Source organism: Myodes glareolus, chromosome 4 (assembly GCF_982192425.1).
Source record: "Myodes glareolus chromosome 4, mMyoGla1.1, whole genome shotgun sequence".
Taxonomy (NCBI): domain Eukaryota; kingdom Metazoa; phylum Chordata; class Mammalia; order Rodentia; family Cricetidae; genus Myodes; species Myodes glareolus.
In genome coordinates this window covers 807,032-834,973 of record NC_142029.1, presented here as the reverse complement: position 1 = coordinate 834,973, position 27,942 = coordinate 807,032, and the positions used below count along the sequence as shown (strand labels likewise).

At 45.0% G+C, this 27,942-nt stretch overlaps 1 protein-coding gene across 1 annotated transcript in view; it reads left to right on the top strand.

Annotated features, from left to right (window-relative positions):
- Nucleotides 1-27,942, top strand: part of Limd1 (LIM domain containing 1) — a 54,483-nt gene that overhangs the window by 18,807 nt on the left and 7,734 nt on the right. Inside the window, exons 2-4 of the mRNA XM_048423312.3 lie at nucleotides 6,340-6,441; nucleotides 24,613-24,680; nucleotides 25,354-25,416. Of these exons, the coding sequence (XP_048279269.3) occupies nucleotides 6,340-6,441; nucleotides 24,613-24,680; nucleotides 25,354-25,416 (233 nt within the window). The remainder of the gene's footprint in view (nucleotides 1-6,339; nucleotides 6,442-24,612; nucleotides 24,681-25,353; nucleotides 25,417-27,942) is intronic.

The following is a 27,942-nucleotide window of genomic DNA, read 5'->3' as shown; positions in this document are numbered from 1 at the left end:
ACAGTTCAGAGGTTTAGTTCATTTTTATCACGGCGGGAAGCATGGCAGCATACAAGCAGACATGGTGCCCGAGAATAGTTGAGAGTTCAATGCTCAGATCAGCAGGCAGCAGGAAGAGACAAAGAGCCACCGGCCCTGGCTTGGGCATTTGAAACCCCAAAGCCCACCCGAAGTGACACACTTCCTCCAATAAGGTCACACCTACTACAGCAAGGCCATACCCCCTTGTACCTGTCAGGTAGAACCAGTCCCTAATGACCAGACATTCAAAGGTAGTAATCTAGGGGCAATTCCTGTTCAAACCACCACACCATCCTTGACTGGGTGCCCTGACCCAGTCAGGCACAAAAGGACATCATCCCTCTTGAGCACATGATAGGGTTCGTGGCTTTGTGACTTCCAGTGGTAGGAACAGAGAGTTCAGCTCCAAGAGACTGTGCTTCCTCATTGATCAAGAAGCCAAGGTGTGACAGACTGGTGAGCTAGATGGAGGGCACCTGTGGGTGTTTTGTTTTGTTTTGGTTTGGTTTTTGCTTTTGCTTAAGCTTGCTTGTTTTGGGGATGGACTCACTATAGAGTCAGCCCAGCCTGGCCATGAGTTCAAGATCTTCTGCCTTAGCGTTTCCTGATGACATCATCTTATTTAAAGCCTTTCCATCACAAGTTGCCATCCAACTTGGCCCTGGCCTGGGCCATGGGAACTTTTAGGATCCACTTAAGGCAGTGATGGACAGGGAGGAGGTGAGGATTCTGTTCTAACTGAACTTGCCAAAGCTGCTTTGCAGCCTTGCTGGCTTCCGCCTTTACAGAGAGTAGGGAGATACCAGGGCCAGAAACCAAGTCTGGTTTTTGGCATTAAGAGAGATAAGTTATTATCACTTTGGAGCAACTGTTTCCATAAGCAATGTTGAAGACTGGGCTGGGTTGAATCTGCAATTGGTCCATTTTACTGTGTTACTGACTTTTAGTTATTCTTCCTGGAACTGCTGCAGGGGCCGAGACACTACCCTACTATAAACCATATCTATAACTTTTGTCAGTTATGACTTTAAGAAGTATTTGTTTATTTTACTCTATGTGTTTGTGCTTGAGTATTTGTATGTGTACCACATGTATGTAGGAGTCCGAGGAGGTCAGAAGAGGGGTTAGATCCCTTGGAACTGGAGTTACAGATGGTTGTGAGCTGCCGTGTGGGTGCTGGGAACCAAACCCAGGTCCTCTGCGAGAGCAGTAAATGCTCTTCACTGCTGAGCTATCTTTCCAGCCTGCTAAGTATTTTTCAGGTTCCACTAATACTTGAATGTAAGCATTCTAGGAAGCATTGTCACGTATGAAGAGAGTTAGGCCCCTGGGACCTGTGTTTCTCAGTGCTGTTATATCAGTTCCTTTTCCTGTTGCCATGACAGCATGCCTGACAGAAGCAGTTTAAGGAAGGAGGGGCTTATCTTGGTTCAGTTTGAGGGTACAGTCTATCATGGTGGAGACGTCACAGCCGTAGGAACTTGAGGCAGCTGTTTACATCACATCCACACTCGGGAAGCAGAGGTGAGGGTGCTTAGCTCCCCTTTTCCTTTTCATTCATCTGGGACTCCAGCATACAGGATGATGCTGTCTACAGTTAGAATGAATCTTCTCCGCTCACTTTACCTATTCTTCCCCTAGGGCCATGTCCAGATGTTTGTCCCCTGGGGAATTCTAAGTCTTGTCGCATTGACAGTATTAATCATCACAACCACTAACGTGGAACCCAAACTTGCCATCAGCAATTATAACAACAGTGATCACCAAATATCAGGTTTCCTTAATGGGAGAACTTTCTGTTTACTTCCCGTGAGTCGAGAGGCTCTCTGGGAGGCCTGTGACATTGCTTTAGCCTCTCCAAAGACATTACGGTATAACAAATCAAAGTGCTAGTGACTCCTTCGCTTGGCACTCAGTTTTTCTTCTCCATCACGTGGAAACTTCTGACCACTAACTGCCCGAGGCCCTGGCCACCAACTGTGGCCTCTCACATAAGAGGTGCATTCAGGGTGACGCAGAATAGGGTCCCTGTTTTGCAGAATTCAGTGAGTGGATTACCCAGCAGACCTAGGCCTCCCCAGTCTGTGACAGTTGTGTAGTCTCCTAGGGAAGCCTCATCCTCTGGAGTGTTCGCTAAATGGCAAATTCTATTACCAAGATCCTAGAAGAAAATAAACCAAAATAATGAATGGTATATTAATGTCTACTGACTGAACTAATGTTCTTTCAACAACTTACTCAGTACTCAAACTCCTAGATGGCCCTATGAAGCAGAGGCCTGAAGACAAATTTTATTCAGGGTCTGGTCTACGAGCCTTCTTTACAGCTAGCTTGGCTTGTCTGAGAGTGTTTACAGCTTCACTCTGGCAGGGAGGGACCTGGTAAATCTGGTCAGTTTCAGGCACTTCCTAAAGCTATTTTGAGTTGTTTATCTTCCTAATTAAGGAACTTCCTTACAGGATGGTATGTTTCCACACAGCAATCTTTTCTTATCTCTTACTTCCTCAGCCCTTCTGAGGGCTGTACAGTGAACCAGAAAAGTCACAGATGTTGAGTGAGCCTGGTTTTGGAGCTTTTTGCTTCATCTTTGAACTTCAGTTCTTCATTTGTCAAATGGTGATTGTATTGGGGTGTCAGGTTATTATTAAATATATACTTAATATTATGTTTAAATAGTGTATTTAATAATAATATTAAAAATAGTGCAGAGGTTGGCACATGTTTAATGGATTCTCATTCAGAGGCTGGAGTACTAGAGACTGGATTGATCTTTGGCTTAAAACAACTCAAAATTTATAAAAAGGAAATAATAAAGCAAAGGAACCAAAGGTTTTTATGAGACTCAGGCACAACAGTAGTTGTTAGAGAAATGCAGCTGGAAGCCACAATGAGGTTCCACCCTGCCCCTCTTAGAATGAATACATTAAAAGTTATCTACACCAAGTATTGCCGAGTATGTGGAGAAACTAAGTCTCCTAAACTGCTGGTGGGATGATCTCCCTTCTTCAGAAGACAGTTGGCCAGGGATTGAGGATGTGGTTTGGTTGATAGAGTGCTTGCCTAGCATGCCGGAAGTCCCGAGAGACCCTGCGTTCCATCCCTAGCACACATAAATTTATAATTGCAGTATGTGGAACAGTGGAAGCAGGAAGTCCAGGCATTTAAAGTCATTCTTGGGTACTTGTATATATAGTCTGAGGCTTGCCTGGGCTATGTGAGACCCTGTTTTCCATTTTGCTTTTTGTTTTTTAAAGGATCAGCTGTGTGGCCTGGCCGTTCTATGTCTAGGGCTTCACTCCAGAGAAAAAGAAGTCTAGGTCTAGGGCTGTACAGAAACTTATGTCTAAATGTTGACAGGGGAACATAGCTCCATGATTGGACGAGAGGGCAAGTGCTGTGTAGTCTGCCCCGCGCCTGGATACTTCATGGCAACAGATAGGAGCAAATAGGAGCTATCAACATCCACCAGGACAAAAGTAAATCCCAAAACACTTATGCGGTGACAGAAACCAGATAAAGAGGTACCGTCCAGGTGTCATTTATATAAACTCTTGACACAAACTAATCTGTGATGATAGTAAACAGACCCATGGTTGCCTGTAGAAGGGAGCGCGAGAGTGGATTCCATAAAGGGAGGACAGGGGACTCCTTGGGGTGGCAGGCGTGCTTGCTTTCTTCATTGTGCTGATGCTATAGGCGTTTATCAGTGTCAACATGTATCAGATCACACTTTAAATGTCAGTTAGACTGACAGCATTTACCACTAAGTCCTGTGACCTGAAGATCTAACCCTAATGAAAGCAGAGCACAGACTCCCAAAGTTCTTCTCTGACCTCTCAATGTGTACCATGCTATGTATGTGCACGCATGCGTGCGTGCGTGCGTGCGCGCGCACACACACACACACACACAAATGATATAAAAATGTGAACAGTTTACTGAATGGCACATCTCACAAAAAACTATTATTATGCAGGACAATTATAGTTCATACCTGTGAACCTAACACTCAGGAGGCTGAGACAGAATTGTTGATAAGAGTTTGAGGTCAGGCAGGCTGTAGAGTGAGATTTTTCTCAAAGAACAGAAATACATTAGTAAATTTGTCAGTGTCTCAGTTTGGAGACTGGACTAAGAGAGGCTAGTATGCAGGAAAAGCATCCACCTTCCCCTTGTCTCCTAAAAGCTGTGTCTCACCCACCTTCCTGTTGACTCAGTGATAGCTGTTGACTTTGCCCTTCATTTTGGGGGGTTTGTGCATCTCCGGTGGCCTCAGATTGAGTAAAGTCAGAGGAACGTCAACAGCTCGCTCTTTCTCTTCTCTTGAGCTCCAGCATGGGCCACATAGTGAGCCCCATACAGGACCTCAGGTAAGGTGGGGGCCCCTTTGCCCACTGTGGGAGAGTAGTTTCCCTCAGGGTAGGCTGAATCAGTCACTTTTGTTCTTCATCCCATTGCGGCTTCTGGAAAGTCTGTCTCCAAGAGATAGAGAAGTGTTTATAGCTGAACAAATGCTGTCCAGATTACTGAGCAAAAGGACAGGGCACATTGCTACACTGTCACCTGCAGAAGGGTGCGTTTTTTATGGAAAGGGCCTTGTGGTTGAGGTTTTGGGCAGGATGCCTTTTGGGGTGGGCGTGGGGGCAACAAGCAAAATGAGAGGTGGGCCAGGCTGGCAGTGGGAGAGCAGGGGCCTGGTTCTTGGGTCTGAATCCTGAGCAGGACAGATGATCAAGGTGAGGAAGGAACCGCGTCTCTTCAAAAGATGCCCACATGCATATCGTGAGTAGCTACACAGGGATGAGATGGGCTCAGATTCCATATTTCAAACCTACTAGCAGGGTGACGTTTCTAGAAACCGACTTGTGGGGAGGAAATAGTAGGGCCTCTTTTATGAAGGTCTGTATGATAGGCACATGATTCCCCGGGTATGAACACAACCCACATGTTTTTTTCCTATCTTTTCTCTCCAAGAGGCACTTTTCTATACATTTATCACTCAGTATCCACACCACATATCTGTCCTACTGATGTGTCTTTGTATGGTATATTCCTTACTCCATGAGCAACAGTTTGAACATGTAGTTTCTTTCCTTGCTTTGTGTCAATGCTTGGCAGTCCACATGGTGAGGAATGATGCTTGCAGCCCGAGGAAATGAAGTCAGGACCTGAGAGGTAGAGGCGTCTGGAGGCCGTAGGTAGCAGGCCTCCAATGAAGAATTAGAGGAGGACATTTCTGGGCAGGGTACAGAGAGTGGGGAAGCCCTGCTGTCTGTCCAGCTCATCCTGGGAGGCTGGTGGGCATGTGGGTTCCCTTGGAGATGCCATCCATTTTGCCCTAAATCTTATGAGCAAGATTTGATGGCTCTGGCCTTCTCTCCCGAGAGCTTATGAGACAGGTTCACTTCTTGGGTCTAGGCTGGCAGATGTAGGTAATGTGTGATGCCTGTGTATATGTAATGTTTCCTCTTTGCCTGAGTGGTTGGTATGGGGACATTTTATAAAGAATGTAGTAGCTTAAACCTTCTTGGTAGTAATTGGTTTGTCAATTTAAAATAGGGACTCTGACTGGGTGTAGTAACACATATCTTTTATCCCAGCATATGTACAGCAGAGGCAGGTAGATTTCTGTGAGTTCAAGGCCAGTCTCATCTACATAGTGAGTTTCAGGACAGTCAGGGCTACATAGAAAGACTTTATCTCAGTCAGTCAGTCAGTCAGTCAGTCAATCAATCAATCAATCAATCAAAATAGGAACTCTGAAACAATACAATAAGTTGGTTATCTACCAAGTGCTGGAAGAGCTCTGAAACACATACATATAATTCACATAAAATTAAAACTTCAGTCAATTATGCTGAGACATACCTGTAATCCCAGTACTCAGGAGGCTGAGGTAGGAGGATTGCTATGAGTTTGAAGTCACTGTAGGTTATATAGTGAATTCCAGGCCAGGTTGAGCTACAGAGTAAGACCCTGTCTCAATATACTTAAACAGATTCCAAACACTTTTGAGATTAGATTTATTTGTTTATTTTTACTGAGCTATGTTATAGTCACGGTTTGGTTAGAATTTGGTTTTCTGACTCGCAGGAGCCTTTGAAAGTTCTGGACAGGTGTGGGGATTGTGTGTGTGTGTGTGTGTGTGTGTGTGTGTGTTGATGGTGGCTGTTTTCTGTACTTGTAAGGACTGAGCACTGAGAAATCCATGAATGTGGTATTGTGGAAGGAGAAGGTATTCTGTTCTGTTCCTTGGCTTTTTCATGACTTTAAAATCCCAGTTTTCTCCTGACTTGGTGTTTTCTTCTTACCTCGTAGGAGCCTGCGTGAAATGCGGCAAAGGAGTGTTTGGAGCGGGCCAGGCCTGTCAGGCCATGGGGGACCTCTACCACGACGCGTGTTTCACCTGTGCAGCCTGCAGTAAGTGTGCAGCAGTGGGGGTGGGGAGAGGTGAGGCTGTAGGGATGGAACCCAGAGCTTTCTGCATCCCAGGCGGTAGAGTCACACTCCACCTGGAGAGAATCCTTAGAGCAAGAATTCTCAACCCCTGGCATGAGGCTAATGAAGCAAGGCGACTTACCTCGAAGCATTTAAAATGGTGATGCTAAGTTGGTTTCAGACTAGTCCTGATAACATTAGGTTTGTAATGTGCAGTGGAAACCTCAGGAAGAAATGCTCAGTGCCTTGTCAGTTATCTCCCCCAGGGGCCACCCAGCTCACAGACCATTAGTCACGGCACCTACTGTGTCCCTCGCCTTTGATTTGAAGCGTGTCGCTTGAGCATGAGCTGTGAATGTGCATACATCACACGGACACACGGGGGCCTTCAATACTCCCGAGGCCATCACTGTGTCCAGTGCTTTGTCAGAGCAGACACTGACTGGGTTGAGCTGGCGGCAGCTGGTCACTGTGGAGTCTGTCGAGCAGGGTGTTTGCACGTCTGACTGAGTCCTGGATTATATTTGATTCTGGCGTCTGCTGAGGATTAGAGGAGATTTTTGTAAAAGCAGTTCCTCCCTCTTTCTCTCTCCCCTTTCCCCATCTTTCCTTTCTCCTCTGAAAGTTATTTCTTAGCCTGGGCCGTGGTGGTGCACAGGATGCCTTTAATCCCAGCCCTCAGCACTTGGGTTGCGGGTTTGGGAGTGGATCTCAGTTCAGCCAACCTGGTCTACAGAGTTCCAGGATAGCCAGAGCCACACAGAGAAACCCTGTCTCAGAGAGGGAGAGGGAGGGAGAGAAAAGAAAGAGGAAGTTTCTCTTTACTGGGTCATAACGCCACACAAGGAGTGATCTCTATCATTTCTGTGTCTTGATTCACATAGTGAACCTAACAACTCATCCTTTTCTGTGGAGACATTCTTCTCCGCGTGTTTGATCTCATTGATTGCATGAGTTCCAGGCAATTTGGCAAAGTGAATGAACCCTGTTAAAGTGGAGAGGGGCAAGACACCGATGCGTCATCCTCTCTTGCATGTAAGAATGATGTCAACATCATAACAGAGAAGTTTTAGAGAAAAGTAAGGAACCGTATATATACAACACATTCATGAAATGTGTTAGGCAAAATATCATTGGTGGGACTGGCAAAATGGCTCAGGGCTTAAGAGCATTGGCTACTCTTCCAGAGGACCTGGGTTTGATTACCAGCACCTACAGAGAGAAATAATAAAAAATATTTTTTAAATGTCATTGGTGGCAGGCAAATACAGTCCAGCACTGTAGCCATAGCCCTAGGACTTCTACTTAGCTAAAGCCAGGCCCTTGACTATACCACCAAAAAATATTTTTCCTTTGCTTGGTGGTGGTGGCACAGGCCTTTAATCCCAGCACTCAGGAGGCAGGCAGAGGCAGGCAGATCTCTGTGAGTTCAAGGCCAACCTGGTCTACAGAGTGAATTTCAGGACAGGCTCCAAAGCTACACCGAGAAACCCAGTCTCGGAAAAAAAAAATTAAAAATTGATCAAAATAAAGTAAAGTTAGTGAATTTATTAAGTAGAGATGAGATTAGTATACACATCAAGTCTAAGCATGGTGGAGAGAGAAAGTGAGAGGAAGAGGTGGGGTAGGGACAAAAGAGGGAGGGAGGGAGAGAGAGAGAAGAGTATACTTAAGGCGTGGGCTTCCTAAGAGGAGAGTCACTCTTAGAACACTGACTGCCCTCTTGCTCTCCTTCCCCACCTCGTGTGTGTGTGTACACGTGTGTATAATGAACTTATAGTTGCTCAAAGGATATAATTTGTAAGTCTTTAAGGTGCAGTTTAAACATAAAGCACCAATTCAGTGCCTCATAATTTGCTTTTCTCATTGTTGTAACAAAACACTTGACGAGGCAGCTTCTCAGAAGGAAAGGCTTATTTGGGCGTGAAGTTAGAGAGTGTTGTCCATATTGGGTCAGCTGGTCACATTGCTTCTATACCCAGGAAGCAGAGAGAAATGACACGGGTAAGAAGCTCTGTTCTGTTCAGTCCCCAACACACGGAATGCTGCTGCTCACACTGTGTCTCCCCACCTCAGTTAACCTAATCTAGGAACTCCCTCATTGATGCGGTAAGAGGTTTGCATCCCAGGTGATTCTATATCTTGTCACGTTGATAACCCAAATTAATCATTATAAATACTGTGTGTTTCATTTCAGAAGCTTCTGGGGTGAGGTGGGTCAGGGCGAAGGCCAGGGTGGGCCTGCTTACCACTGCTTGGCCTGGCAGACTTCCCTCAGGTTCCCGGGCTAATGCTGGTTAAGACACACTAGCCTGCCTCTATACTGACAGTCCCCAAGAGTTCTAACCCTCACTCTTCCATTCCACTGCAGTTTCTCCTAAAACATGCTTGCAAGCTCAAGGTCTGTGCATTTATCATTGTTCAGTTTTTAGGGGAAAATTCGGAAAACCTGAGATGGATCAGGAATTCTCCTGCATGTCCTGAGTTGTTAGGTCCTGCATGTCCTGAGTTGTTAGGTCTCTCTCTGAGTCTTCCTGCTTTCCTGGTCTCTGAGTCTCCCTTCCTTCCTTGTCTCTGAACTCTGTTGCACTCTGAGATGGGTCAGGCAATCTCCTGTGTTTCTAGAGTCATGTGATCTCTCGGTCTCCAGGCTTTCTTGTGCCTGAGCTCTGTTGTACTCTGAGGTTGAGCATGTGACTTACACGCAACAATGTGAGCTGTGTCTGCTAGAGATGCAGATATTTCTTATTGCTGTGGAGACTGACCGGTTTTGTATCTAGTAAGCAACTTCTTTTCCTTCAGCACGCCTGATGTCCATGATATACATGACTTTGGTATTCTCACAGTAGCATATCCCAGTGCTCTCATTAGTTGAATTAAATTATTTGACCTGTGTCTGTGGTTTGTCTATGTGGACATTGTAACTGGGTCTCTTTAAAATTTATTTTTGAGGGGGTAAGAATATAGTGCAGTTGGTAGAGTTCTTGCCTAGCATACATTGAAGTCCTGGATTCAAGTCCCAGTACCACAAAAATCAGGTGTGATGTGAACACCTATAATCAGTCCCATCAGGCAGATCAAGAGTTCAAGGTCATCCTTAGCTTACACAGTGAGTTCAGGGATAACCTGGGCAACATGTTCAAAAGAAAAATTATCTTTGCTCTTTGGCTTTTCCAAGTGTTTTTCTTTGATTTTTGAAATTATAATATAATCATTTTATATACTTTTACATTTTATATTTATTTACATTATTTCTCCCTTCCCTTTCCTCTCTCCAAACCCTTCCATATACCCCTCTTTGCAATCTTTCAAATTCATGGCTTCTGTTTTTCAATAAATGCTATTACATGCTTCTGCAAGTGTGGGTGTGTATTCCTACATTATTCAGTTTGTATAATGTTACTTCTATTTTGTATTTTTTTTTTAGGATTGGCCATTTGCTGTTGAGTGACCAATTGGTGTGCTCTTCCCTGAGAAAACTAATAACTGTTTCTTAATATTTGCTCTGTTTACCAAGGAAAAGAAACATCCCAAGTAGAGATTTTCCTTCCCCTTTCTTCATTTTTTTTCCTTTTTCTTATTCTCGAGCAGTTATTGTTTGAACTAGGAAAGGACTATGGGGGTCTGCTGTAACAAAGCCACCATGGACCAAGTGGCTGGTCAATGGCTGCATTGACTGCTTACAGTGGAGGCTGGGAAGCCAAGGTCAGGCACTGGCATATTTAGTGTTTGGTGGGACCTGCTTCCTGGTTCATAGATGGCCTTCCTGGAGTCCTCACAGAAGAGGGTGAAAGCTCTCAGAAGGGGCTTCTCTGAGTCATTCCAGAGCTCTGGCTCCTTCACAAGGTTTCATCTCCCAATGCCTGTCTCCTAGTATGAGCACCTTGGAGATTTGCATATTAGCATAAGAAGTTTAGGGGAACACAGACATCCAACCGTTCTTACCTGTGGCCATTTGAATAGCATCTGTTCCTTAGTGGACTTTTTAGACTGCCTCAAATGGTGGCACACAGACACTTGTGGACTTAGGTGGACCCAGGCTCCTTTTAAGTTTTGACTATAACTTACATTGTATTTTGGCTTGAGTGTCTTTCTCCTCCAAAATTCATGTTGACATGCAATGGCCAGAGTTATTGTTTACAGCATTCAGAGGTGGGGGTAGTGATTAGGCTTAGTTGGGCTTATGAGGATGGAGCTCCCCAAATGCTTTATAACAAGAGGACAGATCTCTGTCATTCCGAAATGCCTTGTACTACCTTTAATCTCTAAAGTCCTCTTTAGCAAGAAGACCCTCTCTAAGTGTGACTTTTCCAATTGGCTGTGAACTGTGAACCGAATAAACTTCTTTCTTTAGAAATTATCCAGTCTAGGGTATTTAGTTATAGCATAGAAAACAGACTAAGACAAAATGACAACTGAAAAGAGTATGTCTACGTTGCCACCTTACTGGGTCCTTGTCCCAGCATTAAAGGAAGAGTCAAATGACCACAGTGCTAGTTAGAAGACCCTGCACAGCAATCTTGTGGTCAGGGAGCCACAGTGCGCACACTCTATTCTGAGCATTGGTCAGAGGGTCGCGTTTCTTCGTAGAAATGAGAGGCTGGCAGCAGGCTCCCTCTTGCATAGTCTGTTTAGGAAGTTACACACAAGGCATTCCACCAAGACTCAGGCAGACCTTTGCCTTTCTAGGACTGAGTGCTATGGCCGGTTCTCATGCACAGGCTTGCACATTCACCCACCTCTCGTTGAGTTACTGTGTTTAGTTCGTTTTTAGATCTGAGAACCGCATGGTAACCACAGAGAACAATTTAAAAACAGAGACGCCTGCTGCTTTAGCCTTGCACTGCATCTGTCTTCACTTGGGTGTTTCCCCTCCAATTTTTATCCACATTTGCACACTTTTCAGAGTTGTGACCAAAATAAACCCACAGTGCATCCTCTTTTTATTTAGCAGCTGTAATTGTACCAGTGCTCACATGGTAATCCACTTAGTCACACCACAGTCGTACGGCATTTAGCTCCTTTTGGCTTATGAGTTATTGCTTTTTTTCCCCCTCACTGAGCTGTTTCCTTGGAGTTCCTTCCCAGAAGCAGGCATTCGGGGAGTGGACATGTGAGCATCTGCGTGGGTTGTTCAAGTTCTGTTGTTTCTCGATGAGCTCCTTAGCCCTCGAGAGTTTGGTTGCCATGGAGATGTGTACCACAGTTTTACTTCTCCTTTCTTCTGCCCTACCCACCCATGGTGGCTGTGGCCCTCACAGGAGGCTCTTAGGAAGCTGTTGGTTCACACTGGAGGGGAAAGTGAGAGTGGTCTAGGCAGTGCTGGCTCACACTGTCTAGAATCTTGACTAGTGAGATGCTAGCACTCATCTGTGGTGGTGGTGGGCTTGGGGGAGAAGAAAGGAGTGTCCTGACTTGTGGGGATCATGTGGAGTTCCCTTTGGCACTTTCTGGAATAGGCTACAAAGGGAGAAAGTGGGCAAGGCCTTATATAATCACCCCAGCCAGCTAGGGTCAGAAAAAGTAAGGTTTTTGTTGTTGTTGTTGCCGGGGTTGCAGCGTATGTGCATGTTTGTGTGGTAGATGTCCACCTTGATTTTTTTTTCTCCTTTTACTACATTTATTTTGTGTGGGTGCGTGGGTGGGGCTGCACATACCACAGCACACTTGTAGAATAACGTGTAGGAGTTGGTTCTCCTTTTTCACCATGTGACTTCTGGAGATCAGACTTGAGTCATCAAGCTTAGTGGCCAGCATAGTTTAACCACTGAGCTTTTTCAGAGGCCCATCCATCTTGTCTTTTGAGACAAGATTTCTCATTAGCCTTCAATTAGGCTAGGCTGCTGGCCAGTGAGCTCTGGATTGTCTTGTCTGTGCCCAACTCCTCAGCATTGGGGTTATAGTACACTCTACAGTGCCTTTTTTTTTTTTTTTTTTTGTGAATTTGGAGATCAGACTCAGACTCAGGTCTAAATGTTGACACAGCAAGAACCTTCCCAACTGAATCATCTCCCGAGCCCAAGAAGGTTCTTGTTATCCATTTTCTTTTCCTTACAAATTCTCAAGCTGCCTCTGGGATCCAGGACCCTTTTCCTTGACTTTGTAAGTGCTTGCCAACACAGCTTTCGAAACACTCATGTATTCTGAGTTTGTGGAGGTTGAACCAACAAATTTGTGGCAAGCCCATAAGCCTCAAAGGAGGCACTGTACTATTCCTAGGTAATATCAAGGTGTCACTTCTAGCTTACCTTGGGTGGGATGCCCCAAGGGCCTCACCAAGTCCTTGTCATAGGCCAGGGAGTTCTGCTCTTGCCCTCATTTTACAGTCCAGCCTGGCTTGTTAATTATGTCATCCCAGACAGCGTGATGGTCTCTCCATCCAGAACCCAGTGGATCCTCAACCCTTCTTCTTCCCTCCTGAGCTCAGTTCCTTTTGTTGAGAGAATATACCAACCAAAGGAGGAGGCTGGCACTGGGTAACCATCTTGCTTTGACTTTTTGGTCAAGCCGCTGATTCAGGCAGGGCCTTGTGTCAACAGGCTTGGTGTGCAACCCCTCTCAAGGGGCCGAGGAAAGTGGCCTAGACTAGAGCTAAGGCAGTGGTACTCAGGAATGAGAAGCTCTTCCTGTAGGAGAGGGAAGGACTCAGCTCTGATGCAGGTCTGGTCTTTGTGGCCTTTGAGTCCCCTCTTGTCCCAGCATTCTTCACTGTGTTCAGCACTTACGTATGAGCTGAGTGAGTCAGATAGATGTGAGAACACTGAAGGTCAAGAATGTGAGAAAGGGAGAGTAGGCAGGCAGGGTGAGGAAGCGGTACAGTGAGGGAAAGAACCCAAACAGGCTGGAGATGGCAGGAGACACAGACGGGTGACCAGGACCTGGTATGTTTTCAGAGTCCCCATGTTCATCTCAAGGGCACAGTAGGCTAGATGAGGCTAGGACCAGGCATAGTTTTCCAGGCTAGACTTGGATGACCCAGAGACCGTGAAGTCCTCAACTGTGAAAGGTCATCCTGTTCTTCATGCTTGTTATCCTGTTCTTCATGTTTGTTACGTGTTTAGTCTGGGGGCTTTGGAAATCCATCCAGAAGTTGCTTTGGTGAAACCTCCACTTGCTGCTGCATCTCCATTTTAAGAACCTCGTATTAAACAGTTGTATGGAAATCGTCATCTTGTCCCTGTTGGCTCAGACCAGAGGTGGCATCTTGTGTGCCCCCGTGTGTCACCTGCCTCTTTGACGTTAAGGGGAGTCTCTCATGCCTCAAATATCACGTCAGGTACTGGAGTTCCACTCTTGGGTGTCTTTGGCTCTCTCAGTTGTCCAAGTGTCCTTCCCCTCTCTGTGTCTGAGATGTCCTCTTAAATATTTGTTCTCCCTCTGACTCTTTTCCTATCCTTTTCCTGGCACCTTCATTGACATCTCTGCACCTGCTTGTGGAGATGTCTGTCTCATTACCACTGTTTTAACGTGTGTTGCCGTGAAGTCCTCACCCCATCGTGCCTGCCTGCTGCTTCCTGGCCATACTCATTTCATACAAGAGGATGTGGGGACTCAGCATGAGTGAGGAGTTGGGAAATGCTCAACTTTAGGTGATCCACAGCTCATGTTGTTACTACTTACTGCATTTGCGGTCCTGACCTTCTCTGTGAGTGGCTTACAGCCTCAAGGAGCCTTTTATAACACAGGCTCCCTGGCTCCCCTACAGAGATGATTCCTAACACAGCCCAAGGGCTCACTTCCATGGTCAGTATCCTGAGGGCTCACCGCAGGCTCCTAGTAACTTGGTCTGTGTCCACAGACTTGGCCTTACTTATCGGTCTATCTTGTGGATTTCCAGCCCTCTGGCTCCTCCTCCACTGCAGGCCCACACTGTTCACAGCAGCATCCACTACCCACATGTGGCTTCTGAGCCCCTGAAATGAGGCTAAGGTGACTGAGGTACTGAATCTTTCATCTTAATTGGCTAAAGTTCAAACTCAAATTGTAACATGTAGTCAGTGGCTACTGTATTGAAGAGTGCATGTTAAAACCTCCGTTTTTACACCTTTTAAAATCAGAGTTAATTTGTTAGTGAGAAATTATCAGTCAAGTTTATTATTACTTTTTGTGTTTTCTACATCACAAATTTAGTATAGTTACATTGTAAAAAAGAAAAAGTGCGCATGGTAACAGACTCCCGTGTAGCTCAGTACCAGGAATAAACAGAAGCACCTGTACTTGTGCTAAAATCCTTTACTCACTTTTATACCCATTTTTTCCTCATAGAAGAATGTCCCACATCCGTTCCCTCTTAATTCTTCATCCTCAGAGTCACCTGCTGCATTAGATCCTGTTGACTTGATTCAAAACCAACACAGCCTTCTGGCCAGTGAGAAACTAGAGGGGAAGAGATCTTCCTGTGTGTAGTCCAGACATCAGGAGGGCTGGGGCTCAGCATCCAGGAACCAGCTATGCTTTCAGGGCACTGAGCAGCCTGGGAGCCTGGCAAATACAATTCTTGGACAGAGCCCATAGGAGTGGCCAAAGCAAGGCCACTCCACACCACAACACTCCCTGCAGTGGCCACTGCCCAGCCCTGTACCACTGGACACTGAGAAGGGATTAGAGACATGGAGCCTATGGACAAAGAGGAAAATAGTGGCAGGTGTGATTGTTTTCCTTAGGTAATTTTCATTTACAGAAGCAGAAAGTCACTAAGGGACCTGACCTTGGTAACTTATGACAGTGGCCTCACAGGAGCTGGCCCTGCGCTGGGCTTCCTCTCTGCCAGCTTTCCTAGTTTCATCATTTTCTAGATAGCCACTAAGGAGCCCAGTGGCTAGAGAACAGGCTAGCGTCTCTTTCTTGGAAAAAGACAAGGACAAAGGCAAGACAACTCCAGGCAAGGAGTTCCCACCTTTCTGCCCTGGACCTTGGCTTACCAGGGCCAGGGGAGACTGTGAAGTGCAAGTGAGACCTGCTTATTTGAGCTTAATCAATATGGTTGATAGGCCAGGCATCATGGCTCACACCTGTTATCCCAGCAATCAGAAGGCTTAGGCAGGAAGATTGAGGGTTCCAGGCTAGCTGAGCTAGAGTAATGTGCTGTCTCCAACAGTAGCAACGGCAAAATAGTTTTTTCCCCTGTCTTTCTTTGTTATTAGTAGTATGCTTAAAAACTCAGCTATTCTGGGAAAAGCTGTTTGAAGCAGATTAGTCTGAGTTTTGTGCTGACACAATGCTCTCCTCCCGTTAGTCACAGTTGACCATAAGTCCTTGGAATGTCCTTGTTTAAGATCTAGAACTCAAGTAGCTAACGATTTTACTTCCTCTCTGTCTTTCTTTCTTTAGCTTTTAGAGACAGGGCCTTTCTCTTAGCCCAGACTGAGCTTGAATTGAATTTGCTGTGTAAGGCTGTCTTCAAAGTTGTGGCAATCCTTCTCTCTCAGCCTCCTGAATGCTAGGATTGTAGGTGTGGACCACCACACTTGTCTTGGAACTGAGTTGTTTTAAAATTTATTCATTTATTCTCTCTCTCTCTCTCTCTCTCTCTCTCTCTCTCTCTCTCTCTCTCTGTGTGTGTGTGTGTGTGTTTCTCTGTTTAGCAGCCTTGGCTGTCCTGAAACTCACTTTGTAGACCAGGCTGGCCTTGAACTCACAGAGATTCACCTCTGCCTCCCAAGTGCTGGGATGAAAGGCGTGAGCCACCATGCCCCGCACAGAACTGAACTTTTAATATTACTTTATTTTGATTACGTTTTAATGGAAATAGCCACCGTGGACAACAGACATGAGCTAATCTAGATGACTACTAATTTTTACTTCCTTTTCTCAGGAACTCATCTTCTTGCTGGGGAACCTTTGCATTTTTCCCCATCAAGGAGACCTTTGTAGTGAAGGCTTAGCTAGTGACCAACTGCTTTTTCCGTCCTGTCATTCCTGTTTCTAAAAGGGAGAAGGTTGTCACTGCAAGCCTAGTTGTCACTGCAAGCCTAGTTTTGCCTTTCACACGAGGTGGGTGGCCTCTGTGTGACGCTGCCAATGCTGTCCCTGTCACTCATCCATACTGCTCTTCTATTGAAGTAATCTAAAGACAAATGTGAAATATATATTCACTTTATGTACAGGAAGTAGTTTGTGATAGTTTTCTGTGCATTTATCAGTAAATATTTTATAAGCTATGTAGTAATAGAAAAATTAAGACCCCCTTTAACTTATATTCCCCAACTCAGGGAAGTCATTATTTGGGGGCACAGCTAATGTCCATATCTCCAGCTGTGTCCTACTGGGGGGATTCCCCTTATGAAAGCTTTTTTTTTTCTTTTTTAAGACAGGGTCTCATTTAGTTCAAGCTGACCCTAAACTTTTGAAATAGCTGAGACTGGCCTTGAATTCCTGATCTTTCTGTCTCCATCTCCTAAGTGCTTGGATTGCAGAAATGCATCACCACACACCAGCTGGAAAACGGGGGATTCTGAGTCTAGAATTGCAGGGCTGTGGCACTGATATCCACCCTGACATGTGTGCTTGATGCCATAGATAGATAGATAGATAAATAGATAGATATTGGTTTTTCAAGACAGTGTTTCTCTGTAGTTTTGGAGCCTGTCCTGGAATTAGCTCTTATAGACCAGGCTGGTCTCAAACTCACAGAGTGTAGCTTGAGGGCTGGCTTGTTGGGGTTTCTGTCCCACCCAGTATCCCAACAAGCCAGCAAGTCCCAAGGAAAATCACACGGAGTCTACATTAGCTTATAAACTGATTGGCCCATTAGGTCAGGCTACTTATTAGCTCTTATAACTTATGTTACCCCATTATCCTTATCTATGTTAGCACATGGCTCCGTACCTTTCTCAGCAGGGCAAGTTACATGCTGCCTCTTCAGTGGTCTGCACAGGAATGGCTGAGGAAGCTTTCTCCTCCCTAGCCTTATCCTATTCTCATTGCTCCGCCTCTACTTCCTGTCTGGTTGACCCGCCTATACTTCCTGCCTGGCCAATCAGCGTTTTATTAAAATACATGATTGACAGAATACAGATAATTCTCCCACATCAACAGAGAACCACCTGTCTCTGCCTCCCGAGTGTTGGGATTAAAGGTGTACGCCACCACTGCCCGGCTCATCATCCAATATTATGATTGTAACCACAGTTCATTACACCTGGTGGAATCCTGACTCAGAGGAAGGTCAGAGACATCCTGGCCCTGTGGTTTTCTGTGGTCCTTGGATTAGTCCATCATTGATAGCTGGAACTTACTAAAACAGAAACTCTGGAATGGGACCGACACTAACAGATCCATAAGTGGTATGTGGGGGTGGAAGGGTATATGCACATGTATGTTTACAGATGTGACTCCGTGTGCTGTGCAGAGGACATTTGATATCCTTTCTATTGTGTCCTGCCTTGTTTTCTTCAGACAGGGTCTCTCACTGAACCTGAAGCTAGGTTGGTGGCCAGCAAGCCCTGCTATTCCTCCTGTCTTTACTGTACCTCAGACCTTGTATTACCAGTGTGTGCACAGCAGCACCCAGCTTTTAATGTGAGTTCTGGAGACGGGAACTCACGTCTTCATGCCTGTACAGCGAATAGTCTTTCTCTCCGAGTCACCTCCATAGCCCCCCCCCCCCCCCCCCGCCAGGCTGTTCTAAAGCCTGCTGAAGCTGGCTCACCGTGTGTTTGTTCTGTCCTCTGTCTGCCAGCAGTCACAGCTCCTCGATGGCAGGCCTCTAAGGCTGAGCCGCTGTAGGAGGAAAAACAGTGGCCCATCTCACTGCCTAGGTGAGCAGAGTGGAGATGAGATTTCTCTGGCGATACCAAGAAATCCAACATCTTCCCTGTAATGGAATAAAGCACGTGATCTCCCAAACTTTATGTTGCACCCCTAATCCCAGTGTGATGGTGTTTTGAGATAATAGTACACTGGGGAGGTGGTGCCCTTAGATGAGACTAGAGAGATAGGTAGTTTTCTTGGAACCACGTGAGGACCAAACAAGAAAACAGCTTAGAGCCCAACCCTGCTGATGTAGAGCTGGGGAAAATGTCCCTGGCAAAGGCTGCTTGAAGAAGTAGCTCAGGGAACATTTTGTGTGACAATACAGATGCCCTACAACCTTGTGGTCTCAGTGCCCACCAAGTACTTGTTATACTTTTAACTGTTCAAGTTACTTTAATTAAATTCATGTGTAGATAGCCACACATGGCTGTAGGTACCTACTCCTCCCCCATGTCCCATACTTTGAGAGATATCCCTGCAGAACAGAAATGAGAGATTGTGTCGTGTGAAGAGACTGTTACCTTTGCCCTAGGGAGATCTGTATTTGAATATCAGCTCTAATATTTTGAGCTCGAAGCTTTAAGTTGGACTTCTTTAGTATTTATTTACCCATCAAAGGAAGACACAGTAAACATGTAGTAAGTTAGACTCAAAGACCTAAAGGGGGTTGCATTATTGCAAGATTGATGAAATAATCCATGTTACCTCCTGTTAACCCTGCCAGTTACTCCATGTTACCCCTGCCAGTTTGGGGCTCTCCTTGGTTTATTGCCCCAGTCTGTCCTGCTCCAGCCGGGGTTTAGCACCACCTAGTGGTAGCTCTGTGCTCTATCTGTGAGGTGGGTTGCCTCATGTTCTGGCCTGATCTGGAGTGACCGAGCCTGGATCAAGCTTTCTCTTCTCCTTGCTCTCAAGACTGGCTGATGGCTGTTTCCTGACTTGCCTGTCTCCTTTTACCTCTCTTCTCTAAACAGGTAGCAGTTTTAGCTTGCCTTCATGGGTGAGTTAGAGGCGGTCTTGCTCTATGCAAGTACGTATTATTGGAAAATTGTGATTATACTTACCTGTCACAGAATGAGTGAAGAATACTGTAAATAGTGAAAGCTTCATTTGCGTTCACTGAGGACAGGAGAATGTGGATTTGTGTTCTACAAGAACTAGGAGTGAGGGGTGGCCTAAAGAAGCAGCTGATCAGGCACCATCAGAATCGGTTAAAGCCTCCCACTTGCTACTTGGATGAACCTAGAATCCCTCATTTATGACATAAAGATCATAGCATCTAACTAAATCACCCTACTTTTGGGTTGGAGTATAGCTCAGCAGTCATATATGAGGCGCTGGATTCCATACATACTGGAGGAATGTGTTTTTAAGAAGAAAAGGAAACCCCCAGCGTTGAGAGTGATCTTGAGGTGTGGTTTCATGATACTCCCAGAAGGGATCCATTCTGGTATTGCCACTGTGTTCATGGATAGTAATAGGCATGCATTTTATTTCTGCTTCACTCTAGTAAATCCTTCCCCTAACCCAGAACCTGGAGTAGAAGATGAGTTTGAGCAGAAAACAACTGTTAGTTCTCTGGAAGGCAGGTGACAAGACAGAGTCAGCAGTGGACACGTGCAACGAGGCTCACAGTTGTGCCTTACAATGCTTGTGATATACAATGCTTGTGATGATATACAAAGCTTGTGATATACAAAGCTTGTGATGATATACAAAGCTTGTGATATACAAAGCTGTGATGATATACAAAGCTTGTGATATACAAAGCTTGTGATGATATACAAAGCTTGTGATGATATACAAAGCTTGGGCCAAGCACATCGGGGTGCAGAGCACTCACTGCTGTTTCTAAGGACCTGAGTTCAGTCCTAGTACATATTTTAGGCAGCTCATAACTGCCTGCACTTCTAGCTCCAGTGGATCTAATAACCATCGACCTCCCTGGGCCCTTAATGCATGGCATACATACATACACACACACACACGCACGCACACACACACACACACACACACACGCACACACACACACACGTACATAAAATTTTTAAAAATAAAAAACAAATCTTTAAAAATTAGAAAAACTATACAAAGACTCCAGAAAAACCTTGACACATAAAAGACAATAGGCAGGTGGTATTTTTTTTCTTCACTCTGACAGAGAACAAGCAAATAAATTTGAAGCAAATAAATTTGAAGGCTGTATCTGGTTTTTAAACTGAAGTGAGGACCCATTTCTACCCTCTTGGGTCTCTGGGGTGCTTAACGTTTAAATTGAGAGTAGAGAAAAACCAGACACAGAGAACAACTATAGCCTCTGAGCTTTTCCCTGACCCTTCCTGTCTGGGCACAAGACTTTTCAGCCCAGGGCTGGCAGGAAGAGCAATTGTCTAGTCAGCTGGTGTTTTGTTTGTTGGTTAGTTGTTTGGTTTTTTTTTGTTGTTGTTGTGTTGTTTTGTTTTTCGAGATGGGGTTTTATTGTATTGGAACCTGTCCTGGAACTAGCTCTTATAGACCAGGCTGGCCTCAAATTCACAGAGATCCACCTGCCTCTGCCTTCCGAGTGCTGGGATTAAAGGCGTGCACCACCACCACCTGGCTGCCAGCTGGTGATTTTTAAGATGATCAGTACCTAATAGTCAAGGCTATCCAGGGCTACCACCTGGTGAGTTCAGGACCAACCTGGGCTACATGCCAGACCTTGTCTTAAAAAAAGAAATCAAAGTAATGCCTGCCTGTTGTTAATCATTTGGTGAAACGTGGGAAAGAAGAAAGTACAAACCCATCCATTCTGCAGGTGCTCGAGGATTGATTCTTTACATGGTTGGGACATTTAAATCTTACTTTTCTTTTTCTCTTCACATCATAGTATGTTTTTAAAAATAAATAACATGGCCTTTTAAAAATTAGATAAGTATTTTTATACATAATTATAAAAATAAAACAATTTTTGTTTGGTTTTTTGAGACAGGGTTTCTCTGTGTAGCCCTGGTTGACTGTCCTGGAACTCGCTTTGTAAACCAGGCTGGCCTCGAACTCACAGTGATCTGCCTGCCTTTGCCTCTCGAGTGCTTGGGATTGAAAGCATGCACCACCACTGCCCGGCCAAAAGTGAACTTCCTAATACCAATTGTCAAGTACTTTAGAAGTACATCAAGTAGCATTTCCATGTTAATTTCCAACACCGCTGGCCACTATTCCCCCGCTTCCTGCTGTGTATCAGTGGAGTGCTTCCAGAAAGGAGTCGTGCTGTGAATACACACATCCAGCTTGCTGTCTTCACTCACTGATGTATTCTATCTTTTTATAGCACAAACATTTTCTGGTGCCATTAAAGCATTATTCATCTGGTATTTTAAAAGGCTACATAACAGCTCATCAGTTAGATGCACTGTGTTTTATGTAATCCTTCCTTTGAGTAAATATTTATCGACATTTTTTAAAATCTGTCCCAAAGCCAAGTCTCAGCCTCATAGAGTCAAGATAAACATCTTAAAGTTTCCTTTCCAGGAAGAGTCTGTCACTTTACACTTTATTCAGTAGCTTAGGAAAATATACAGTGACAGGGACCATGAACACTTCATAATCCTTGATGATGCTACAGCCCCTCCCCCCATTTCTGTTTACTTTTGCATATTAATGGTTTGTATGGGTTTTAGGAGAGAGCTACTCTTTCCTCTATTTTTTATGTACATGGGTGTTTTGCTTACATGTTTGTAAGTATGTGTACCACCTTCATGCCTGGTGCGCACGGAGGCCGGAAGAGGGTGTTAGATTCCCTGGAACTGGAGTTACTATTTGCTGTGAGCCTGGGAATGGAACCTGAGTCCTCTCCAAGAGCATTAAGTTCTCTTAACTGCTGAGCCATCTCTCCAGCTCCTTTACACTTATTCAAACCGAGTATTGGTTTCTAGCTCAGGTTCCTGAGCACTTCTAGCCTGGACTCCTGAAGGCAGAGCTGGTGTTTAAGATGAAGTCCTATTTCCTGGTGACACCCTTACTCCCTCTAGTGTTCCACCTGCAACCACAGCTCCTGTGACCTTTGGTTCCATCTCTAACTGGTTCATCCGCTGGGAAGTCAAGTACTAATCATGGAAAGAGGAGTACTCTATAGATCAGCTTGGACCAGGACTTAGTGAACAGTGTGTGACTTGATGGAGGACCAGTGTCAGCCTCTGGATACTGCATAATTAATTAATGATATTTATAGATCCAGTTTTTTAGCTTTGATCAATGTTTAGTGTCACATCCATTCAATATAATTATAAGTCCTTCTTGGGTTTATAGCTTTTCCATCTGCACGGCATTGAAGGTGCTTTTGTTTTTATCTGTAGAGCATGTTGTGTCCTTGTGCACATGGATCTCAGGGCTTTTGGCTCCAGGCAGGTGACTCTCGGGGTGGCTACTTCCTGGATACTCTTGCAGTGGTTACCAGATTTGGTAAAGTTTTTTTTTTTGGTTGTTGTTGTTGCTGGGTATGTTGGCCCACTGCTTTAATCCCAGCACCCAGGAGGCAGTCTGGAGAATGTGAGTTGGAGACCAACCTAGTCTACAAACTTAACTCCAGGCTAGCTTAGGCTGAATTTGAACTTCCGGATCCTCCTGCCTCTGCCTTCCTACTGGGTGCTGGGGTTACAGGTATGCTTCACCCAGCCAGATTTATTACTTTGCCAATTTTTTAGATAAAGATAGAATTTTATTCTGGTTCTAATTTACATCCTCTTGAGTACAGATGGAATTGACCTCTTTATAGTATGTGATAATATTAGGCTGCTATTAATAACCAAGATTATTGTGAAGATAGCGTGACAGCCTCTACTGCTGCCGCTGCTTCTCGTCCTCCTTCTAACTCAGTCCTTCTCCCCCCTTAGCCTCCTCAGTGCTGGGAACACTGGCCTGTGCCACCGTGCTTTGTGACACTGGTGATCTTGCTGTTAGGCTAGGTCCTTGACCCTAGGATCTTGATTCTCTCCAGTGCCAAGAAGTCATTAGGCTTTTGGGACTTCCAGGAGCCTGCGGGCTGTCTACAGTTGGACACTAGAAGTACATCATACATCCTGGTTTTTCACTCATTTGTAACAAAAAACATTGATTGAGGAGGATGTTTTCCTTTTGTATGTTTGTTTGTTTTTTGAAGCAAGGTTTCTCTGTTTAACATCCCTGATTGTCTTGGAACTTGCATTGTAGACCAGGCTGACCTCGAACTCAGAGAGATCTGCCCGCTTCTGCCTCCCGAGTACTGGGATTAAAGGCCGGCACCACTGTCCAACTGAGAATGTTTTTCTAATCAGTGTTTCAGTTTTGTAGAATCAGAAGTCTAATCTAAGAGTTGATGCTTTGCAGTCCCATATGCCAGACCACACCACTCATATCAAGAGAAAACACAACAATCCTTCCCTTGTGGCTTTTTTTTTTTTTTAAAGACAAGGTTTCTCTATAGTTTTGGAGCCTACCCTGGAACTAGCTCTTGTAGACCAGGCTGGCCTCGAACTCACAGCGATCCACCTGCCTCTGCCTCCCTGGTGCTGGGATTAAAGGCATGTGCCACCACCGCCCAGTCCTTATGGTTGTTTATAGTTAACCATTTTATAGCACTCTGGGACCTATTCAAGTAGGTCCTGGGTAACTGTCCTTTATAGCACGAATAATGAAAACCCAGAGACAGATTTTGGGGTTCAAGCTGAAGATCAGAAAAGTAAAGCGGCCAGCCACTGGCTCTTACCTCTACCTCAGACTGAAATGGTGATCCTGCCTCCATGAATCCTCAGACTGAGACTGAGCTGAGAGCTGTCTTTTTGCATCTTAATTCCTCTCTAGTGCTGGGATTAAAGGTATGCACCACCACTGCCTGCCTGGCCTGTGTGACTGACTAGTGTGACTGCTTTGCCCTCTGATCTTCAGGCCAGCTTTATTTATTAAAACACAAATAATATAACCACTATAGTCCTTAGTGCCTCAGGAGAGGCTGCTGCCAGTGCCCTGTGCTGGCCTGTGTCTCCTCTGTCCTGTCACCAAGGTTCACTGACATTTTTCTAAGCAGAAAGGAAGTCCTAGAAGGAGATGTACGGTTAACCCCAAGTTGGCTCCAAGTCTTTCTGTTAAGCAGCACCAGTCAGGGTGCCCTTCTTCCTGGACGTGGTCTGTTCTTTGCTGAGGGCGGCACTGTCACGCATTTACGTACGTAGGCTGGCAAACTTGTGGTGATCCTCCTGTCTTTGCCTCTTAAATGCTAGGATATAGGTGTCCAGCACCACGTCCAATTAGTATTATCCTTTAATAGCAAAACTATCAACAGTTGGCATCTCTTGTGTGGTTAGAGCTAGGGGCCCTTTCTTTAAAACTATCTTTATAATGAATTAACCTTTTTCCTTTTACCCCATCTTCCTGTTTTTACTTCAGGCAGGAAGTTAAGAGGAAAAGCCTTCTATTTTGTCAACGGCAAAGTATTCTGTGAGGAAGACTTTTTGGTGAGTATATAACCCAGACTGCGTAGGGTGAGGGTGGGTTAGGACGGGAGGAGCCTGAGAGGCCCCGATGGCAGGAGTTTGTTCCTCTGCACTCCTGGTAGTACTGGGAGAGGGCCATGTCCTCCTGGTGGATGCCTGGGTAACTTGAGTCCTGAAGTAGAAGACAAGCCCCAAAGCTTTATGCTTGTACAAATGTGCCCTCCCCACCCCACCGCTGCCTGTCCCCCTCTCTGTGAGTGTGTGTGTGTGTGTGTGTGTGTGTGTGTGTGTGTGAGAGAGAGAGAGAGAGAGAGAGAGAGAGAGAGAGAGAGCACGAGAGACATGTGCTGTCTTCAGAACCCTGAAAAAACATGTTAGGACACAGATTCCAGGCCCTAGCTTAGTAAATCTGAGGTGGAGTCCGTAAACTTAATTTATTCCACATTGCCAAGTGATTCTAAGGATCTTGTTTTGTGAATCTTTGAGATGACGGATTTAAGCCTCTCTGAGTTCATCTGTCATACAGAGCTTGACACAGTGTGGGGCCCAGATGCAGTCGCTGGGGTGGGTGGCCCAGGACTGCCCGTGACTCAGCTGCACACCCTCGGGGGAACCACAGTTTTCTCAGAAATCCCTCACCATTCGCTGCTGGTGGGGAGGTGGCTGAATCATCTTTCTTTTCTCTTCTCTGTAGTACTCTGGCTTTCAGCAGTCTGCCGACAGGTGTTTCCTTTGTGGCCATCTGATCATGGACATGGTGAGTGTTGTTCAGCAAGATCGTAGCACCTTGGAAGGAGGCTAAAAACAAGTTAATAATTGGTTTGTGGTCACTGCTGGTTTTATTTAAAGAAGTCCTTGCCCAGTGTGGCCACTTCTTCTCTAATAGAAGCTATTGTTGGCCTGGACCAATGCAATTTTAACCATGTTCCCTGGAGTGATTCCGCCCACACTGTCCTTCCTCTGATTTCTCTGTGGTCCTCCTCGCCTTTCCCAGTGAGGTGCTAGGAGCATCTGGGTTTACTTGCAGAAATTTCAGCCACATTGGAACTGGATACAGTCGGATGAATGTGTTTTTCCCTTCCAGCGCAAGCCATTCCTAAGAAAACTTTTGGCATTAGATAGACAGGACCCAGGTTTTCAATATTCCATTCTGTGCTTAGCCGCTGGCTCTTTTAGATTGTCTGGGTCTCAGTCTTTGTTTCAGAAGTAAGAATAATGCTCCCTGTGGAATCAGGTAGTGAGGTCAACAAATTGTTTACCATTGGAAACTGGCCTTTAAGCATTTAAGAGCTGGGGGTATAATTCATTGTCAGAATGCTGACCTACTATGCATATGCCTCTGGGCTCCATCCTTAATACTAGATTTAAGCATAAAAAATGGTCAGCTGTATTGGTTGCTCAGAAACCAACAACTGGTTTAAGTCACTCCCTGGGTTCTTATGTCTTTTTTCGTTTGTTATTGTTTTTGTTTTTCAAGACAGGGTTTCTCTATAGCTTTGAAGCCTATCCTGGAGCTCACTCTTGTGGATCAGGCTGGCCTCAAACTCAGATCCCCCTGCCTCTGCCTCTCGAGTGCTGGGACTAAAGGCATGCGCCACCACCCTTGGCTTATGTCTTAAAAACACTGTTGTTGTTAGGAATTGAACTCAGGATTCTGGAAGAGCAGCCAGTACTCTTAACCGCTGAGTCATCTCTCTAGTCCTTGTTTTTATTTCTAAGCTGATTTTATTGTTTGGCATGAATTTGTGTGTTTACTATTTTTGAGCTACTTGTACACAAAGCTTCTATCATTTCAGAGCACTCTTGTGCATGTGGTTTTTGTTTTTCCCTTTGTTTTGTTTTGAGGTAGTCTCATGTAGCTCAAGCTGGTCTCAAACTTGCTAAGTGGATGAGATTACTTTAAACTTCTGATTTTCCTGCCTGTGCTTCTGAATGGTTGGATTACAGGCATGTATCACTGCTGGCTATATGTGGTGCTAGTATTGTTGTTGTTGTTGTGTGTGTGTGTGTGTTGTTTTGATTTTTTTGAAACACGATGTAGTCTTGGCCTCACTATATAGACCAGGCTGGTATCAGCCTCATAGAGTTACACCTGCATCTGTCTCCTGAGTGCTGGGATTAAAGGAATGTCCTACAATGTCTGGTCTGGTGCTAGGTTGCTGGGTATTGAACCCTGGACCTCATGCATGCTAGGCAAGCACTCTACCAGTTGAGCTACATTCTCAGTCCTTGTACTTGTCTTTGATGGATGTGCTTTCTTTCTGGTTATATACTAACATTTATAAAGCAACAGTGAACAGAACCCTCCTGCTGATGAGGAGAACCTGCTGTCATCTAGGCCTTGAACATAGCACAGCTTAGCCCTGTGACAGCCGTGGCCTCAGTACTAGCCCAAGCCTCCCTGGGCATCTTAATTACTTTTTTATTGTTATGAAAAAACACCATGACCAAGCAAACTTATAGAAGAAACAGTTTACTGGAGCCTTACAATTCCAGAGGATGAGTTCATGAATATAGACCAGCTCAGCCTGGTCTGTATAGCGACGCCAAGACTACATAGTGAATCTTTGCAAGGAGCATGACAATAGGCAGCATGGCACTGAAGCAGTAACTGAAAGTTTATTTACTTACATCCTTGTCCAAAAGTAGGAGGGAGAGAGCTAACTGGGATTGACCCTGGTTTTAGAAGCCTCAAAGACACCCCCAGTGACACACCTCCCAAATCACCCCAAAACTGTTTCATCAACTAGAGATCAAGCATTCAAATACATGAGTCTATGGGAGTCATTCTCATTCAAACCACCACACTGAGGAATGTGACTTTTCGCCCATTTTACCTCTCTCTCCTTGTGTGTGTGTGTGTGTGTGTGTGCGCGCGTGTGCGCGCGCAATGTGCCATACCTGTCTACCTGTCTGTATAAGAGTGACTCCCAGCTTTAAGAATTCTCATCTGAAAAAAATAAATAAAAAATAAAAAAGAATTCTCATCTGCTGCCAAGAATTCTAATAATGTAGAGTACTTTAAAACACTTTTTTAAAAAATATTTTTATTTTTTTAAAATTATGTGTATGTATGTGTGTCTGTGAGGTGATATGTGTAAATTCTGCTGTCGTTGTATGTATATATGTCTGTGTTAGTATGTACATATGTATGTGAGTGTTCATAGAGGTCAGAGGAGGGTAACAGAATCCCTGGAGCTGGAGTTATAGGTGGTTGTGAGTCACCAGATGTGGGTGCTAGGAACTGAACTCGGGTCCTCTGTCTTAACTAGTGAGACATCTC